Genomic DNA, 20,193 nt, shown 5'->3' on the forward strand with positions numbered 1-20,193 from the left:
GGTCCTCACTCCCCCTCTAACGTGCTGTGGGGCAGGCCTGCCCCCCACGCCTTTGTTCCCAGGGGCTCTAAGCCACATGACCCAGCGTTGGTGGCAGATGGGCTGCAGGAAGAGAAAGTGGCTTAGTAATAGGACACATGTTGAGTAGTTTTAAATTATTATTCCCATTATATACCTATATCAAAAATGAAAAATCCACAGCGTAATATGTCTCAGCAACAAGACAGTCAAGATCTTACTTACAGATTATATACTGATCATTTTTAAAAACAAAAAACACTTACATAGTGCTTAGCATGTACCAGGTACTTTTCTACCAGCTGGAGTCGTTGAATTCTTGCAATGTCCCTATGCAGTAGGTACTATTGTAATTATCATCTTCATGTTATAGGGGAGAAGCACAGGACAGTTACGTGAACTTGGCCGAGGCTGGAAGGTGAACTGTGCACTAGCCAGGATTCAAGTCTGAGCAGAGTGACTCGGCTGGAACTCACCCACGACTGCCCTAGTCCCGCCACTGGGTGTCAGCCTGGCACCCGAGGAAGGAGCCGTCTTTTAAGGAAAGGGGAAGGGCATTCACCGAGGGCCTTCTAGATGCAAAACACTTATGCATGCATTTCCTAATGTAATCTGAGAGATGAATAGACTTTTTAGAAAACAGAATACACACCATGTAAATGATGAAGTGATTACTTGCATCAGAGGAGCTTTTGTTCATAATTCCTTAACTGAAAAAAATAATAACACTGGAGCAGACTTGGAAGTTAAGAGGATCAGTCCCTAGGTTCTTCGCTAACAAAGGGCTCCTTCCAGCTCTTCGCACCCATCACACAATGAAACCGTTATTAGAAGAGACTTCAGGGAGGAGACCACTCAGTGTGCCACAGACGAGCGTTTGCTATAAAATTATCTGGTTTAATCACTACCAGCATTAGAACTGCAGTACATTAGGGTACAAAACCTGTATGTACAATTACACATACCAAAAAAAAAATGTTCTTTGTGAGGAGCAATTTTCAGCAAATCTCACAAACACCGAGAGTCACCTCTATTGGGGGGTTGAAAGAAAAAAAATGGAAATTTCCAAGCTGTCTCCCTCCTCTCTCTGGCTCCAGTGACCCTCCAAACATCGATTTGCAAAGGCCTGAAACAGGGAGGGAGGGATTAACACTCATTCCTCCTCCCAGGGAAGGGCGAAATTCTAGAAAATGTTTTCCATCATTTATTAGACTGATGCTCCATCCATCTGCATCCTGAGGCTCCATAGTTACCATGACAATATGATGCCTACAGCAATCTAACTTGATAGCCAGATGTCAGAATGTGAAAAAATAGGACCGGCTAAGAAAGTGAGAGAAATATAATTAATCCAAACTACATAAAAATATGCACAAAACGAGGACCAACAGGGAAACTGCTGAAAGGCCACTGAAAGGGGAATTATGACAAGAGTAATGAAGTTGTAGTATAAAAACTTTTACTCAGTAGAGCCACGAATTGGTCCATAACTGAGGAAGGAGTCAGATGGGTCCAGGGTATTGCTCTGAGTGCCCCCCCATACTCTCCTGCTGCAGAGCCCAGCGGTGCCCGGTCCTCGCTGATCCCGTGGTGCATCCATAGTCCCTGCCTCGCCCGAGCACCTGAGGCCATCATCCTCAGTGCTGCCGCCATGGCATCCTGCTCGCCTCCAGTCTGCTGTTATGCCCAGGTTTTCCACCTGATGAAGCGACGTCCATCGCGTGAAGCTCATCTCAAGAGACTGGACTGAGCCGCGTCCCGGGGGAGCCTGTCCCCGTGCCCAGGGGAGGCAATAGGCCAGCACAGCCCTCCTGGGGGCCCCAACGCAGCCAAGGGGCGGGGGATGAAGGAAGAAGAGCAGCGTGAGCCCTGTGCCCCAGGAGACCGCCTGGGATGGGCGGGCGGGCGTCACGGCTGGGTGGGATAGCGGCGCTGCGCGAGGCGGCTGGGCCGGCTCAGGCTAGCGGCCGTGGAGAGCTGGAAGAGAGGCGACACGGCCCTGGGTTAGCGCCCCAAGCACGACTCCTCCCAGGGCGGACTGGCTGCACTGAGCCAGGGCATCCTGAGAGTCTAGAACCGAGAGTCTACTCCGGCTGCACTTGGCTTCCTAGTGTGATGTTCTGATTATTCACTTCCACCCAGTACCTCCGGCTTTTAAACAGAGCAAAAGAAATTCTACTTTATAAAGCGGGGAGGCCAAGTGACGCATGAGAGCCACCAGCGTGCCCCAGGTCACCGAGGAACAGGGAGTTCAGCTTCTCTCAAGATCTGCAATAATCCCCTCCCCCCAGGACAGCATGACGGTGCAGGGACACCACTGATACCAACGCCGATTGTATCCCTCGAATCTTAAGACTTATAGAAGGTCAAGAGCAATACTGACACCTGCAACATTGATTGACCTCTTCTGTGTGCCAGGCCCTTCATGTACATATATGTCCCTATTGAATCCTTACAACCGCTCAGTGAGATAGGTACCACTAAGCCCATTTTACAGATTCAAAAACTGAGGCTCAGAAAGGTTAAGTCATCCCTCAAGAACTCATGCGTGATACATGGTAAACTAGGATTATAAACCCCGATCTCCTTAATCCAAACCAGTCCTAAGCCCTGTCCCTCAGAGCTCCCTTACCTGGGGGACCTGAGACGGGTTGTAGAGAGGAACAGCCCCTTTCAAGGTGGGTGGGGGAAGCAGGGCACCATGGTTGAAGTAGGGCTCCGAGGAAACACCCTGAGGCAGAAAATAAAATATCCTGTCACCACCTCCCAGATTCCAGAACACCAAGGGCTCCCTGAGGGTCAACTTTAGTCAAGAGACGCAGATGGGAAGGGTTTCTTAAGAGAACTCCAGGAATCTCGAGCAAACCAAGATGGTTCAAGTGGGCACAGCCAACCCTGAGGTGAGGGCAGCAATGCAGAGGCTCAGGCGTGGCTGTCCCTGGAGCACATGAGAAGAGAAACCCACTATAAGTTATAGTGACAGCGTCATAAAAAGTAATATCCTACTCCTTGAAAGGCCTAAAGTACTATAAGAATGCTCCAGTCAGGCTACAGAAATAAAAATGCTCTCCTAGCAATCAGCATGAAACCACATCGGTGTGGAATATTCATGAAGAGTTTACCACAGCCCTTGCCAAGCGCGCTGGTGAGCTCTGGCTCCTACTGGGACACGGGAAGTTCTGTAGATTTCACCTAAGGAAGCACTTAGGGGCTAAATCGTGTCCCCCCACAAAACTTCCTATGTTGAAACCCAAATCCCAGTACTTCTGAATGTATTGGATATAGGGTCTTTAAGGAGGTGATTAAGGCAAAACGAGGTCATTAGGGTGGGCCCTAACCCAGCATGACCGGTGTCCTTGTGAGAAGAGGAAATTGGGACACAGACACTCACAGAGGGAAGACCATGTGAAGACTCGGGGAGAAGGTAGCCATCTACAAGCCAAGGAGAGAGGCCTCAGGAGAAACCAACCCGGCCCACACCTCAACCTCTGATTTCCAGCCTCCAGACAGTAAGGAAATAAATTTCCATTGCTTTGTTTAAGCTTAGCGGCCTGTGACCCCTTGTTGTGGCAACCCCAGTAAACTCCCAGAGAAGCTTCCCCCACATTCCCCACGAGTCGGGCCCCCACGCTGAAGGGTCAGTCCTCACACACACAGGCATGTGGTGCGACCCTGGGCTCCAGCCCACGGGCTGCTCACCTGGAGCCCAGACAAGCCTCCGTTCCCAGGGACCTCAGCGGTTCCTCCACTGGTCGCTGGTCCTGGGACTTCACCTCCACCTAGAAAGCAATGAGTCAGAGCTGCTTCCACTGCTCAGGACTGAGGAGACCCCACTCCCAGAAGGTACCCTGGGGAGCACAGAGACCACCGATGGCCCAGAGGACATGAGGTTGGCTGTACCTGTGCCCATGGAGAAGGTGCTGGCAGCTGGCAGAGACTGGGGCTCTGGCAGAGGTGTCAGTGAGGGGCCTGAGCCAGTCTCGAGGGAAGCAGATGCTCTGGAGGCCTCCTGCTTCGTGGAGAAAGAAAAGCAGAGGTGGTGGTTACCAGGTCCACGTGGGCCTGCAGAGCCCACCACGGGGCCTCCACCCAGGGTGCTCTCCCCCAAACTCCAGCTCCTTTGTGCCACTCCCCTGCTCAACAAACCCAAGTTATCTCTGGCCCCCAAAGTGAAAATCCTTCATTCTAACTTTTAAGGTCTTCCATCATCCACTTTCCCCTCACAGGGCCAATTTATTTCCTACAGTCTCTGTTGCTTCACAAAATCTCCATTTCATCCGGCCTGGGGGAGAGTCCAGCCTGGGGGAGAGTCCAAGACCAGCTCCGGGCCCTCGCCCTCAAAAGGTCCCCCAGGAGAGGGAGCTTCCTTGTCTTCCCTCCCAGTTACCTCTGAGTCCGGGCTGTCAGAGGAGTCTTCGTCTCCAGAGGGGGACGCACTGTGGGTGGGCTTCGAGCGAAACCAGCTGAACCAGCCAAAGCCTGAGCTCTGGCGGGGAAGAGGGAGTTTGATGGATTCTCTGGATGCATCTGGGATTAGCCGCCCCAATGTGATGGTGGTGAGATGGGGGGGGGGGGGGGCACACCAAAGCCCAGATCACCCAGTCTGCTGGGAAGAGAAGGCCCAGGCCCCCCCACCCCGCGGGTCCCCTCCCATCGCCTACCTTTCCTCGCCGGGCAGCGTTCGGGGGAGACGTTTTATCTGTCTCGTCCGAGGACTCCTCCTCCTCCGTGGCTGACACGGTGGAGTTCTCGGAGATGTTTCGTGCTCTGGGAGTCAGTGGCTCCTGGAGTTAAAGGAAACAAGAGCCGATACTTGCATCGCCCTCCACAGGTCACAAGGGCACCTGTACCGGGGCTGCGTCACCTGCCCTGCCCACTGCATCGTGGGTGGTCTTACGACCCGCCTGGCTGATGGGGAAGCAGGCAGGGCTTGGCCACGTGCAGGGATTTGCAGGAGGTCTCGGGGCAAGGCCAGAGCACAATGGCAGTCCTTATGCTTATATCCTCGAAAAAGGTATTGAAAGAAAATAACTAAAATGTTTGACTTGGGGGTGATGAGTGATATTTCATTCTTTATTTCTCAAGTTTCCTGTCATTAATAATGTACTACTTTTTCAGTTGGAAAAAGAAAAAATAAAGTGTAGAAGTTTTTAAGGCCCGTCGCCGGTCACTACTTGAGAAAGTTATGTGCTGTCACCCTCCAGCCAGGCAAAGCTGGGGAGCATCTTAGATTTGGGACCAGTGCCGCCCACTGTGGGGGGAAGGGAGCCTTCACTCAACGCCAGGTAGAACGATTCAGTAAACAGGGACCTCACAGCCTCACGAGGAGAAAAGGCAGCTGCTGCAGACCCTTCTTGGAAGTAAAGGAAGGTAGAAATGAAAATAAAGGAACAGCCCGAGTCTCCCAGGACGGGGCCTGGCGTGAGGAGTGTTTGGTGCGAGAGGGAGAAGAACGTGTGAGAGGAGCAGGCCTGTGAGGCCAAACTACACAGGCCCTGCTGCCCAGCCCCCGGGGACACAGGCTGGTGGGACTGGGCGTCGGGACACAGCCTCCCTATCTCAGGACCTGGCGCAGGAGGACACAAGAAGAAACCGGGTGCCCCAGGGAAGGGTGAGCTGGTGCTTGGGGCTTTGCACGTGGCTAAGAAGCCAGATGGCTGGGAAAACCTGACGCACGGAGGGGCTTCCTCCTCTCACCTGCGGTTTGGAAGCCACCGTTTGACCATCAGGACGCTGGAAGGTTTCTTGAGATGCTGTGTTCTCTCCTGCGGCACAGAAAGAAACGAAAATTATGGCTCATGGCTGTGCCTTTTCTGTCCGTCCTGAGGAAGGTAATGGGGACAGTCGGCTTCCCCAACCGCCAAGCAGCTGGAGCTCCCAGCCCCCAACCCCAAGCGAATCACAGTGAAGATGCAGTCCGCCTGCCGCCCTCTCAATTCCAGCTGCCCCAGGACACGCTTCCCCCCCCCCCCCCCCCCCCCGTCTCTATCCTGAATACCACAGTCAATCCTTAGGAATCCTGGAAGTCAGGGCCACATGGAGCTAGGACACAGGGGTCCTCCCGCCATTCCCTCGTGTGTGTGTCCCACATGGATAGGCCCTTATCTCAGGTCTAGGAGCTAATCTTCCTGGCTGCATCCAGCATGTCCCTGGTGACACTCAGCACTGCTCACCCACACTCAGCTCTGTTGTCCAAGGCCTGAGGGGCTAAGACACTTGGAACCAGGACAGGAGCACAGGCCTTTGCTGGCAGCAAGCTCTTAGCCCTTTGTAGGACTTGACCTTCACTGCAGCCCAGGGTGCAGATGGTATTTCCTTCCCTTCTCTCCCTACAGCCTCTCTCCTAGAAACTGTGTGATCCCAGGGAGGGCAGGGGGGCTGCTGTTGCTATCGCTGTGCTTGTCCCAGTAGAGAGCTGAGTGGAAGGGAGAAAGCAATCTCCCCCAGATGTATGCAGAGCACCAGCACCAGGGCTGACACACAGTAGGTCCTCTGACATGTGCACACCCCCATTCAGGTCTTGACCAGTCCCACCATTGGTCCCTGCCTCTCACTCATCTGCCTCCTCCCCTCCAGATCTCAGAACCCCAGGTTGCCAACCCAGCACAGGTCTTACCAGGGGGCAGGTGTGTCTGCTGGGTCTCCTCCCAGGTCCTTCCTCCGGGAGCCTCTGTCACCGCCATGCTGCCACCAGTCCCTGGCAGACGGGTCTCAGGAACTGAGTAAAGAGGTACCGGGACCCCCGTCTGTCCCAAATCTCCTCCTGCTGGGTAGGAGCCTGGCTGGAGGGGAAAAGGCTGCTGTGGGCTGGGCCAAGCCGGGCCTACGGGTTCCACTGTCGGCCACAAGGCTGAGGGGTCCCCAGTGGCCTCTGAGACACCATGACGTCCCGGAAGATCCTGGTACAAGGTGTTTTCTAAGGACACAGGGCAAAGAGAAAGAAGCGAGATCTGACATGTCGTATTTTGCTTCCCACATCCTCTCTGGAAAGCAGTCACAGGGACGGGCCCCTTGATGTGGCTCCCATGCATGTGATCACAAGAACGACACAGCAGCTGGGACACCGCTCACTGCTGATGACTTAGAGTTTGCAAAAGCATCTCCCTCGCCACTTGTGTGATTTCTGAGCCTCAAACCAGTGCTGCAAGGACAGAAGTTACCATCTTATGTAATTATTGCCACACTTTGCTATATTTGGATAAACTTTCTTTTGATGGCTTTGCTCCTAAGGAATTGGGGTGTTGGCCCTGGAAGGGCCCTCAGTGGTATTCGTTCTTGCTCTGCCATTCTGCTGATGGGACCTGGGCACGACTGGCCCAAGGTCACGGGATTGGAGTGGGCTGACCCACCTGCTCAACTGGGTGATGGGAGACACAGCAGCTTCCTAGAGGAAGCGGCCATTCAGAGACCCAGCCTGGCTCTCCTCCAGCCCTTCGCCTCCCCAGATTCTGTGACAGAGCAGCAAAGCCAAGAAACAGAAACCAAGACCTGCCCTGCCTGCCTCCCCTTCACTCATCCCTGAAGGAAGAGCTAAGAGCGGGAAGTGGCCGGAACTCAAGAGAAGAGCCTCGGTCTGGCTCCACTATGGGGTATAATTTGGGGAAAGGGCACAGAATTAATCAGGGGCAATAGTTTCTGCAGACCCGACATCAGGGGCATCCTGAGTGGCAGGAGATGTAGGAACCTACAAGTGTCAGGATGACTGTGGCCCCTGGAGCCGTGTGGAGAAGGTGCCTGGGCCATCAGGTCAGAGTGAGCTGGGTCAGGAAGACGCTCCAGGAAGAGAGGAGCAAACATGCTTTCAGTGATGTCATCTCCTATAACCAGATCCCGAGAGTCAGCTACTTACACACAGGGCTCATCAGTTTGGGTACCTGTTGTTCCTCGGGCTCCCAAAATATCTGAGTGAGTAGAATGGGGGTCCTCAGTGCCTCCGGATGCCTTTTGCTATTTAAAATAAAGGAAAGTCCTTTAAGCAACACAAAGAAAAACAAGGTCAGGGAATGATGGTCTAAAAATTAAGTCAAAAAGAAACCAGCAGGAGTGACAAGGTGAAGGACCCTCAGCTGAAAGCTGGGGGCAGGTGAAGGTCGGGAGGGCAGGGTAGCCTCAGCCCTTCTAGTCTCAGAGCTGGCAGGGCCCAGGGGCCCAGGAGACCAAGACCAGGACGGGGCAAGTGCAAGGAACTCACCACCCCAGCGCGTGCAGCACACGGAGGGAGTGAGGGCCATGCGGGCCTTTAGAAATCCACCCTGTCCTTTCTTAGAGGGAGCAGGAGAAAGAAGATGGAGAAAGCCCTGTTCCAATTATTGTCACAATTACTACCAGCAGCTTTTGCAATTGTCAGAACAAAAAGGAAAGGCCCCAAAGTCTTTTAAGCAAATGCCCTACATTACATGAAAGTGGCTGGCGCGGGTCCACTCTGATCCATTGTCCCTAACGGAGAGATGGGAGCCTTGATCGGCATAAAACATATTTCTGGAACCTCAGAGAGTGTGGCAGGAATGATTCTGAAAAGGGCCCCACTGCCTCACAAGCGAACACAGGAAAAGGTTTCGGCCCAGGAGGGAGGGAGCAGCGGAGGCTGAGTGCCACCCCTTCCCAGGGCCTCATGAGTGATGGGGGACCCCAGGGCCCTCCATGGGGTGGGACTTGCCAAGGTCGGTGCTGCGTCCTCTGTGCCAAGGGGAGCTCAGAGGGAAGGAACGGGCCCACACACTGACCCCCCCACATACACACACTCACCTCCAGCTCCTTGCGCAGCTTCCGCAGGCGCACGAGCCAGTCTGGCTCCAGGTCCCTCTCTCCCCGGCGTCTCTCCAACAGCAGAGGATCTGACAGCCTCAGTTTCTCTGCTAGCTGTGCCGGGTTTCCAGACGGGTGGGGCAGAACGTACCAGAGGGGAACAGGGGGAGAGAAGTAAGAGAAATGGAAAGAAAACGGGGAAAGATGCAGCAAGGGAAGAGACAGCACCTCAGCTCACTTGTAAATTAGATTATAGGGTGTAACCGAGAGAGAGCAAATCCAGCAGGTGTCTTCCCCAAACTGCAAAGTACATAAGCAGTGAGCCCGTCTGGGTGTCAAATACTAAGTGAAAAGTGAGGAGAAACTGTTACTGGGCTTTATGTCCCTGCAAAGCCGTCTGCTCTGTACAGGTGCTTCTGAAATTTCCACGCTCATGCCCGGGCAGTGGCTCGGTTGGTTGGAGCATCGTCCCATCGCCCCACGCACAAAAAGGCCGTGGGTTCAATCCCCGGTCGGGGTGCGTACAGAAGGCAGCCAATCAATACTTCTCTCTTACACTGATGTTTCTTTCTTTCTCTCTCTCTCTCAAAAAAAAAAATACACACACACACACACACGTCTCCCCTCTGGTGTGGATTAAAAACACACACACAACTTCCATGCTCATAGGACCACCTGAGACCTTGTTAAAATGCTAATTCTGATGCCAGAACCAGGCGGGGCCTGAGACTCTGCATTCCTAACAAGCTCCCAGGGGACACCCACGCTGCTGGGCCGGGGACTGCTTTGCACTGCAAGACTCTATTCCATTATGAAGTTTCAAACTCTCCTCCTGCATCCTGGGTCCCTGAGCTCACCGCCACCACCATCCCATCGGCAGAAATCGCAGAGGAAGGAGCTCAGCACCACGGATTTCACCGGTTACGGATCCTAACACTCGGGCCTCGTCGAAAGCAAAGACTGACGGTAGGCTGCCTTTTTACTCCCCGGCTAATGTATTTTTCTTCAATTAACTGGAACAACCATTTGCCTGATTGTTTTCTTCCCCAGGAACTAAAAGTTGCTATGTTTTGTTTTCTTAACTGTACCCCACATGTGATAAAGTATTCCATGCATTTAAAAGCATTTTAATAAGGGGCATTTCCTGTTTTAATCACTAAAATATATTCTCTAAGCCCAGCTTTTATAATTAGAATGTTTCACCTTCGCGTGTAGTCTGTACCAGAGCAGCAGATGCAAGAACGAATGTCTTGCTTTGCATACACCCGGTTCCCAGTCCCCCTGTCCCACGCCCCCCACCCACAGCATCCTTCTTTGCACAGTGTCGGGCCTCAGCTTATCACGTCTGGGCATGCATGCATGGTCAAAGGCAGCCACGGGCTCCTACTTTACAGCAGGCTCAAAGAAGATGAAAGGCGGAGTCTGAGCTGCTTTGCAATCGCTTGCTCTGAACGCTGAAGATAAAACAGCTGCAGAGAAGCCTTGGAGAAGCCCACCTGGATGAGTTCCACCAACAGCACAGGGTGGCTGCTCTCTCCCTGGCTAAGGAGGGCCGTGCCGATGGCTTCACAGTAATGCAGGGCCTGGGACACAAGGCCGTAATCCGCCAGCCGGGAAGCATAAAGGAGTTTATACACCTGCAAAGAGGAACAGGGCCAATGACTCCTCCACCCAGGCAGAGAAAGGAAGAGAAAAATGTAGGTAAGGCTTCTTGGAAGTCAGCTGACTGCCAGCTTCCTCTGATTCTGGCATCTGAATGTGAAAGAGGGCCCTGTGCCATCGGGGACATTCTATCTGTGCACGGGCCCAAGTCCAAACACAGCCTGCAGCCCCTAGAGAAAGGGATGGAAGTCACATCCACTCAGTCTCCCTAGGCTCTGGTCACCATGGAAATGCAGCCCACATCCCTAGAGAGCCTATTTTACGTGGGGCACTGGACCAGGCACCAGGGGGATACATAAAAGAAGATGGCTCTGGTGCAGGGGCTAAAAGCCCCAGGGAGAGTACAGACATGGGTAAGCATTCACAGAAGCAGGCAGGACAGGGCGAGATGGAGCATGAAGGGCGTGGGACTCGGACAGACCCAAGTTCAAACCCAGCTCCATGCCGGGCGTGGAACCCTGGCTAGCGACCCCACCTCTCTGAGCCTCAGCTTCCTCACTATAAGATGGGGCAACAGTGCTACCTACCCGTTGGTTGTTGTAAAGATTAAACAAGATAATCCATCTGAAGTACTTAGAACAAATGACATGCAAGAGATGTGAGCCGATAGCTCTGAACCTCAGTTTCCTCTTCTGTGAAAGAGGAGTCATCACGCCCACCTCATGGGATTGGAAATGCTACTCCAGGGGCACAATAGCCCAGGGCCAGGCAAGGAGAGCACACTCACCAAAACCAGCTCATCGTTACTATCAGCCCGGAGATGAGGAGAGGTGGCTGGTTCAAGATGGGAGAGAGAGAGAGAGAGAGGGAGAGAGAGAGAGAGACTGACTGACTAAAGGCCTGCACCCCAAGGAGCTGGTCAGGTGAGTCTAGGGTTGTTTTCCCGTGTACAGTAATTCATTCATTTTCCAGGTTTTGTCTGTTTTGTGTTGTGGGGGGAGGGGGGTGTATGTGTGTATGTTTGTGCATGAGTGTCACTGCGGCTGTGTCACTCCAGCAAGCACTGAAGGAGTCTTTTATGAATTGAAAGTGACAACAGGGCGTCAAGCAGAGAAGTCGAGAAGAGAGTTAGAACCTGTGAAGGACAAGGCCACCCACTCAGCTGAAGCCCTGGGAGAAGAAAGAAGGGTGGGGGCCAAGGACCGAGCAGGGAGGAATGTCCAGAGTTAGAGCACTGAGGAGTCCAGGAGAGGCCAGAGAAGCGGGTCAGCAGAAGAGGGAGCTGGGTAAGCAGCTGACTGGGTGGGGCCTCACGCCCACCCCCCGCGGGGTGGCTGTGGGGTTCAGGACAAGGGAGAGAGCGAGCTGCACAGCCAGGACCCCAGGCAGGGTTTTCATCTGTCAGGAGCCAGGCAGGAGCCTCCAGCAGAGGCCACTGCAGCGTTTTGCTTTCATATCTTAAAATGCAGGTGTTAGGGGGACCTAGAAAGAAATCCTAACCCTTCCGATGCTCACACTAATGAGGAAAAGTTGGCAGGTGACTTAACCCAGCTAGTACGTGCCAAAGAGCAGAGCTGAAAGTCCAGCTGCCCGCAGCCGCTGACACAGCTCAGGTGCTGGCCTCGGGTGGGGCAGTTACCTGGAAAGAAGGGATGAAGGGCTGGGGGCGGCCCAGCATCTGACAGTACTCGAAGATTTCCGTCCTCTGGATAGCCTCAGTGGTTGCAAATTTCAAAAACTCTTGACTAAAACCAGGGAATAACAATAAAAGAGATTGAGGTGGGGGCGTAGGAGGAATTTCAATCCTAGTAGACAGTCAACACCAGCTGCACCCATCCATGGCAGAGTTTCTGTCCCGGAGAGGACTGAGATCTGGGCGTCCAGAGTGAAGGCTTCTCCTCTGCTCCACCTCTGTTCCATGGGAAGGAACAGAGCACAGCCCTGCACCAGCCCTCGGGAAGGGGGCAGAGTGGAGACTGCGGGAGGGGGTCCCCTGCTCTCTTTGCTGGAGGGTCCTTAAGGCAGGATGCTCTCCCTCCCAGCTGGGCTGGGCACTGGGCCCTCCTCTGAACTGAAACATGCTGAGAGCTCACCTGAGTCCCCTGAAAGCCTAGGACATGCACCTGTCACAGGCCACTCCCAGCCTGAGCCCTGTGACACTCCAGGAGCACTGAGCAGAGCCACATGGCAGGGAATGGGGAGGACTGCTGAGCCAAAACCCAATGAGGTCCCTATGCTGGATGCTCACTCAGCCAGTGAGGAAGCAGACTGGGCGACTGTGACCTGAAAGGCCATCAGAGTCCCTCAAGCCCCAAATCTCTCCCTCGGCAGCTTGCCACAGTCTCCAGGGCCATCCCTGGGTTTATGACTCTATCTCCAGACATTTCCTCAGAGCAGGGAGACCTATTCACCTGCATACTCTTATTGTCACATTTGGCGCAGACAGGCTTCTCCGACAAGCTAACCACGTGCTATCAGAGACCAGGGCCCTGAGAGAGCAGGCAATGGGACGTGTTTCTACAGTTGTAGGCAGTTTGGCGCAGCATAAGTCCAACTTGACCCCACACCAGCTGTGCTATCTTAAACAAGTGGCTTACCCTCTCTGTGCCTTGGTTTCCCTCCTGTATAAAGCGAAGGTGAAGAATAACAGTTTCTTCATAGGGTCAATTTGTCATGATGGAAGGAAATAGTGCAGATAAAATGACTGGCACAACGTAAGAGCTCAGGAAATCTTAATTATTACAGGGACAGGGAAGAAGAGGTCCAGAACGGGGAGGACCGCTGGGGAGCAAACTGGTCTCTTTGTCCATTTATTCACTGTCTAGGGGCTTATTAAAGTCCTCCTGTGCGAAAAGCCTAATGTTACAGCCAACGGAGAACAAGTGAAAAGTGGAACTTTGAGTAGTTTGTGCACCAAGTCAGTGTGGGGGTGCAGGAGCTAAGCAAAAACTTCTTCCACTTTCCAGTTTTCCCAGCGCTCACGCTGACATTTTCTAAGAGACTGCCCCTGGTCATGGAGCCAGGGCGCCACCGAGTGGCCACAAGTGGACAATCCAACCCAAGGGCGCCAGTTCCTACCAAGGACCCGCTCTGGTGCTGTCATCCAGCACCCGCTGGGCATCTCCTTGCCTAGGCCCCTGCAGAAAGCAACCCCAGAGGAGGGAGCCAGGGGAAGCTGAAATTCACATAAGAAGATGGAAAATGGAGCCATGCACCCCAGCAAGGGTTAAATCAATCCCCCCAGAAAGCACCCTTCCCCTTTCCGTTGCCCCAGAAGATCGCATACCTGTGGCTGCTGCCCAGCAGGGCCAGGCGGTCTGTCTTCACCGTGTAGTAGCCGAAGGACACGTGAGCCATGAGGTAGCAGAAGTGAGCTGCCTCCACCAGCCCCTTCCCAGCTGCAGGAGGACAAGCCCCAGTCATGGCCACGCCCACGTGGGGACCCGTCCATGGGTGGGATGGGAGACAGATGAAGAGTGGGCTCGAGGGTCAGGGGGAGAAGGCTCACAGGCCCCAAACCCCACTCAGGCTCTCCCACCACATTTCTGGCTTCAGACATTACATTTCAATTGGCTTCAGCCAGAATGCAGCACTATTTCATGTCCTCCCTAATGGACTTTTTATTAGGGATTTTCTGAGCATTTTAGTCCTTGCTGAGGGTGAGAAGTGAGTGGACATGCCTACACCTGAGCTAAGAAGTGGACCACTGGGAGAAACAGTTTTTAAACCAGGCTTCCTGGGGCACTAATGCACCCCCTGCTAAAATCAAGCAATAGAAGGCTTTTCCCAGTGCTCAAAAAAAAAACACACATTAATTACCAAATTGTTCCCAGGTTTAAAATGTTCTCTCATACATTTTCCTTTACCTCAAGATTGAGTTAATTCAAGTAGGTGAAGTACCCAGCGCGGCACCCGGCACTCAAGAAGGGCTCGATATACATCAGTTTCCCTCTGTACCCGGCAGCGGAGTGACCTGCCATCTGCCTTGGCACAACCTTACCCAGAGCTATTTTACGTTTAACAGAGCAATGTTTCACGGCGCTCTGCAAAGAGAACCATGATTTCTCGATGCTCTGCCCCTTGACCAAGTCTGAGAGCCACTGATCCGAAACGTTCAATAGCCCTTAAGTGTTTATAAGGCCACGCTCACAGAGGGAGAACAGAAATAAAGTCTCCACAGTTATGCCAGGCAGTTCAGGCAAAAACAGAACTTCCTGTCTGGTTGAGCTGGGTCACCGAGGGACCAACGGCAGCAGGAGGCATCGTGCCCCACGTCCTAACTCATCTTCAGGGGAGTCTGACCAGAGACAGGGGGCCCCCTGCTGAGAGGGGCTTCCTACAGCAGCAGAGCCCCGGTCTCGCTGCAGAAATTCTGGCAAACAGAGAGGCAAGAAGGACACTCCTTTCCTGGAGTTTCTGTCCCCAAAACACTGAGGCTCCCGGGTCAAAGGCAAGTCAGAAGTATAGACAGGGGCCCTGTACAGAACCTGAGAACCTACGCACAGGGGGTGCTGGGCCTGGGGCTACCCTAGAGGAGAAGAAGAGGACATGCTGGCTCTGCTTACCCAGCGTGTCCCCCATGGTGACGATCGTGCGCTGGTGCAGCTCCGTGTCCCCACCCTGATTCGACAGAATCACAGCCAAGTGAGGCCTCCAGTCTCCCCACTGCTTGTCTCCACAACACTGAAAAGCAGCAGAAAAAGGTGCAGATTTACTGAATAACGTAGCAGCGGCCAGAACAGAGGTAAAGAAGGTCGGTGTCTATTTCCCGGTTTGGAGGAGTTCAGGGAGCGCCCACGATGCTGCCTGCGAGGCTGCCTCACTGATTTCCAGCTCTCTTTTTAAAAAGCAAAACCCCTAGGATGATGGAAAGGCAGGCACATAGATACATGCACATGCACACATACATACACACACACATACATAGGAATAAAATAAATGAAACGACACTATCAGTCACTAATTTTCAAATTTCTTCCTGGTGCCCCCAATCCCAATAGCTAGGGACAAAATAAAAATAAAACCCTGACGTTTCAGTGGGAGAAGGAAGGTCAAACATCCTGGGCTCACGAGGGAAGAGTCCACATTAGCCTGTTAGAAGTCAGAGGACCGCTGGGCTCCTTAACACCTTACAAATGGCTAATGTCTGGTTTTACAAAGCCCTCTCACATACATCACCTTGTTTAATCTTCACAACAGCCCTATGAAACCTAATTCTATCTCCACTTGGAGAATGAAAACCCCAAGCCAAGTGGCCCTGCGAGCGCTCAAGCCCATTTGTCCCCAGCAGAGGGCTAGGCCCCCTTCTCTCTGGTGACAGTGCAGGGGCAGAAGGTCTCCACCAGGGAGCACTAGAGTATAAACAAAGACGTGGAAGTAGGGAGAGCCCGACCAAAGGTGCTTTTCCTACCCCTGGCCCTAGGGCCACCCCTCTCCTGAAGGAAGGGGGGTTTCAGCGCAGGAAACAGCAATAAAGAAACAACATAATGCCACAGAAATAACACGGGCCCTGATTCAACTGGAGCCCTGCCTCTTACTAGCTGTGTGATCTTGAGCCTGGCTCAAGATTTCTACCTAAGAGGGTTATTGTTGATAATAAAATAAGATAGGTAAAGCTTATAGCATAGTGCTCTACGCTTGGTTTGCGCTTTATAAGTTACATGTAGGTGTAAACACACACCCACAGCAAAGAAAAGAGGTGATCTGCAGACCAGTCTATCTTACAATTGTTACACAGAGTAGGGAGAGCAGGAGATCGGCAGTAATCGTTAAGATGTGGGAGTCAAAACAATTCATAATTACTTGGCCTTTGTAATTATCCCAAGGAACAAAAGATGCTTTATCCGACTCCACTTTAGAGTGTGCCTCTGTTTACCTGGGCAGTGCAGTGGGAATGAGAATGATGACAGTAAGAAGTCACAGTCCTAACGGCAGCCCTCACCTCTTGCACTCTGACCAAGAGCCACACGCTGTGCTAGGCGTTTCTCCTGGGAACAACCACATGCTTTGGGTACTACTGTTAACCCCATCTTAACATCTGAGCCAGGCTCTTTCTGACTGGAACTAAAGAAACCCGCAAAAGAAATGCCCTTGCTAAAAATAACAAAAACTTAAAGTCGCTCTTCTGTCTCCTCCTCAAGTGATTTTTAAAAGTCACTGTAAAGCAGATCTATGGAGAAAGGGAGACAGAGACAGAGAAAGAGACAGAGAGAGAGAGACAGAGCGAGCTCGCAAAGTTATTAACTAACTTCAACAAGCCAAGCCTGGTGGTTGATGTGTTCAGGTATTCTCTCGCTTTTAATTTTCACAATAACTCTGTTGGTTAGGCATCAAAATGCCCCCAAACAGGAGAAACTGAGGCTCTCAGATTAGGAGCAAGGCCGAGTTCACACGGCAGTGGTAAGGGGCAGAGTCTAGGTTAGATGTGGACTAGAGGCCCATGTCTGTGTCCTCCCAGGGCCCTGCTTTTTTTCCACTACACTGCTCGTCACAAGTAATTAAAGTCTAGCTTTTACCGGATGCTATGACACTGGAAACTCTCAAACATTAAGATCACATACAGCACCAGCACATCACCTCTGACTCCTCAGTTTTCTCACCTAAAAGTAGGGGCATGCGGCTAGTTCTAGCATGGCTGTGAGACCCAGGGGCCACACGCTCACTGCGTCATTGCCTGCGCTTTATGACATGACCCATTCTCACGCGGCAGAGCACAGGCATTCAGCTGAACTGTGAGGCGTCCTCTGCGTTCCAGTGTGACCAGCTGGTTGGACACTGGGGCATAACAGTCATTATTTCCCTTTTCTTTTTGTGTAGTTGTGTATAAGCAATAAAAAAAAAAAAGCAAAAAAGCAAAAGTGTGAGGTCCATTTTCATAAAAGCTAGGTGTCAGCAGAAACCCAAACCTCAAAATACAAGAAGAGGCTGCCAAAGGCGATGGGGAGTGAACAGAGGCTCATTCAGGAGGAAGCAGAGGGGACACCACGGGGAGAGGACCCCAGGCCACCTCTGCTGGCTCAGGAGCAGCAACAGCCACACAGACGTTGAGAGGAAACGCCAGGAGATGCGGGAAATGCCAGCCAGACAGGGACACAGCCCTGGTCCCCCCCAGCACAAAGCCCCCGCCAGGAACTGGGCCAGGGAAGACTCGCCTCCCGCAAAGGAACGAGCGCAGGGTCGGCGCTAATACGCCACAGAGACAAAGGGGGAGAAGTAGCATAAAAGTCAACGGAAGGTAGAAAGAAAAGTGTTATCGTAAAACAAAGAACTGTCACCAAATATTTTCTCATGCATTTAAGTAAAATAGCATAATGAAACAACTTCTGTGAAGCAAGGGCCTAAAGCTAAGTTCTAAGTGCTCGGGAAAGAGATGGTGGAGACAGGAGATAAATGTGACCTGCAGAGCTCAGGGAGGAAGGGGGGGGGGATCAAAGAAATAAGGACAGACATGAAAAGAGCATCAAAGCTAACAGACACTGATGGAAACACAGTCGGGGAAAGTTCAAGGTGGAAAGTAGAAAAGCAAAAAACTAAATAAATAAAACTAATTTTAAAGTTATTTTAATTAAAGAGAAAATTATGTGTGTGTGTATGTATATATATATATATATATATATATATATATATATATATATAATTCACATATATATAGTTCATACATATCTATGAAATGTGTACAGGGTTCCTGAAAAGAAAACCAAATAATGGAATGAAACAGATACAGAAGGATATAATTGAAGAAAACTTTTCTGAACTGTAAGATATGAATACACGCATTAAAAGAGCATGCTGTGTCCCAAGAAACAGCTGGCCCAGACCGTCAACCAAGATGCACCCTCGTCACTGGACTTCAAAGATAAGGAAGGAACACCTGGAGCAAAGAGACCAAGCCTCTCAGAATGGGAAAACCACCCAGCTGGCCTCAGACGCCTCCAGAGCCAGGATCCAACTCTAGACAATGGGTAAAATCTCATACGTCCAGCTTTGGAGGGTCCGGGTGCAGTGGAGGGGAAGGGGAGCAGCCTGTGGAAGACTGGGGAGCAGTCTCGGGTTCTCCTGTGACTCACAGCAAAGCAGGCAGCTGTGCAACTGTGGACGGGCGAGGCCTTTGGAATCAGACAGACCTGGGTCCACCCTGACCCCACTACTCACTAGCTCTGTGATTGTGGCTCATGCTACACCTCTGCACCTTAAGTTTTCACATCTGCAAAACAGGGACAGTAATTCCTACCTCTGTGCATTAAATGCAATAATATGCATCATCAAAGTGCTTAGCACAAGGTAGGTGATTAACAATTATTTTGATTTTTAATCTTCAAAGCCATCCCCTGGTTCCAGAGCTGTCCCCACCCCCTAAACCCTTAGGATGCTGGGGTGTCGAAGTTCTGTACCGTGGCTGCTTGCGGGATCCTCCCCGACATGAGCTGGAAGAGGGTCTGCAGCGGGTCGTTGGACACCAGGGTGCTGGTGAAGCTGCGGAGAGAGTGACGGTCAGTGGGACCCAGCCAAGACAGCCTCCAGCCCATTGCCCGGGAGGCACAGGCCTCGTCTATATTTATATTGGATTTTAGCAGCTTCTTTTGGAACAAGAGTTTCTCTTTGCTTTTTTTTTTGTCACACCCACTTTTTTGGGGGGGCAGAGTCTTCACTCCACCACACACCCCAGGTAGATCTCATTGTTGGGGAGATTTTCTGCACTCTGGCATGGGCACACTAACTCTTGACTAACTGTTTCTGTAGGCCTTCCTCCATCACAGAGGTGACCTGCCAACATGTCAAAGGGCCCTGGAGAGCCCCAGCAGTTAACCCGAACCTCTTCCCTGCGAGGCCCTCCTTTCCAGCCCCTCTCAACTCCTAGTCCCCCGCAGCAGCCCTTCCCCACCAAGCCCACAGCTCTCAGCGTCGGTTTCTGGCTCACCGCTAGCCTGGGACTGCAGTGCTTTTGAAAAGCACTAAAGAGCCATTTTCAGTAACCAAAGAGGCACAGAACAGAGACCAGCCATGGTCCTGATGACAAACCAAGGGATCTGCTTAATGGGGATGTAATAAGCGCTATAGCTGATCTGAGATTTAAGCGCACTCAGAAGGAGGCATTCTTCACAATTCACGGGGCACCATGGAAAATCAACGGCCCACAGCCAAACTCGGGAGGCTGGAGGTGTGCTAAAATGTGGGGTGGTGGCCACCAGTTTCCCAAACCCAAAGGAGAAGCATCCCTCGGATCACCGTCTGCGATTTAACAGCGCCCTTGTCTCGCAGGCCCAGAGCACGTGTCTTAACAAAGCTTTGGGGCTCTCGTCATTCCAGTCCCTGAACAGAACAGGGTGCACAGTGGGGGTACCAGGCCCCGGGAAGCTGAGGGTTAGTTAGAGTAATAAAATGACTCCACAGAGGCCATCGTGCAGAACAGGCGCCCGGGAGGGGTGACAGCATTAGCCACAGATTGAACTCAGAGCGTTCGTCTTCTAAGCCAACTCTGCTCAACAGGACACACGGCCGACTTAAACGCGAGGGAAGCTGAGGGCAGCCTCGCAGCTTGCACCAACACGGGAAGGTGAGCGTGGCGAGGTAACACCCTTCTCACTGTCCCACCCAAGCCTGCTTCTCCCGGGAGGGGCCCCGCCCTGTCCTGTCCCTGCGCCATGGATGCTAACTAGAGCCTAGGGGACTTACTCAGAAACCCTTCCCCAGCTCCCTCCACACCTCCACCTCCAGCGGATCCTGAGTCTCTTCTGTTTCACCCACCTCATTCCACACACCTGGCTGTGTGCTCACACCTCCATTTCCACCTGGCCCCCAGATCTTGGTGTGCCGATGTGACTTCTAACT

At 52.3% G+C, this 20,193-nt stretch overlaps 1 protein-coding gene across 4 annotated transcripts in view; it reads right to left on the bottom strand.

The window, feature by feature from the left end:
* Positions 1-897: 897 nt before the first annotated feature.
* Positions 898-20,193, bottom strand: part of LOC308548741 (protein transport protein Sec16B-like) — a 41,584-nt gene continuing 22,288 nt past the window's right edge. For 2 of the 4 annotated variants that reach the window (XM_081120784.1, XM_081120785.1), the window contains 15 exons: positions 18,756-18,837; positions 14,931-15,048; positions 13,652-13,763; positions 12,005-12,110; positions 10,260-10,400; positions 8,764-8,877; positions 7,893-7,965; positions 6,635-6,934; positions 5,716-5,783; positions 4,680-4,802; positions 4,406-4,504; positions 3,919-4,027; positions 3,718-3,797; positions 2,651-2,749; positions 898-1,995 (listed from right to left, as the gene is read on the bottom strand). In XM_081120784.1, the coding sequence (XP_080976910.1) occupies positions 1,927-1,995; positions 2,651-2,749; positions 3,718-3,797; positions 3,919-4,027; positions 4,406-4,504; positions 4,680-4,802; positions 5,716-5,783; positions 6,635-6,934; positions 7,893-7,965; positions 8,764-8,877; positions 10,260-10,400; positions 12,005-12,110; positions 13,652-13,763; positions 14,931-15,048; positions 18,756-18,837 (1,693 nt within the window). In that variant the 3' untranslated portion in view covers positions 898-1,926. Of the gene's footprint in view, positions 1,996-2,650; positions 2,750-3,717; positions 3,798-3,918; positions 4,031-4,405; positions 4,505-4,679; positions 4,803-5,715; positions 5,784-6,634; positions 6,935-7,892; positions 7,966-8,763; positions 8,878-10,259; positions 10,401-12,004; positions 12,111-13,651; positions 13,764-14,930; positions 15,049-18,755; positions 18,838-20,193 lie in introns of all 4 variants that reach the window. The other 2 variants (XM_081120782.1, XM_081120783.1) reach the window with 1 other exon arrangement.

Source organism: Miniopterus schreibersii (genome assembly GCF_964146895.1).
Source record: "Miniopterus schreibersii genome assembly, chromosome: 19".
NCBI classification, from domain to species: Eukaryota; Metazoa; Chordata; class Mammalia; order Chiroptera; family Miniopteridae; genus Miniopterus; species Miniopterus schreibersii.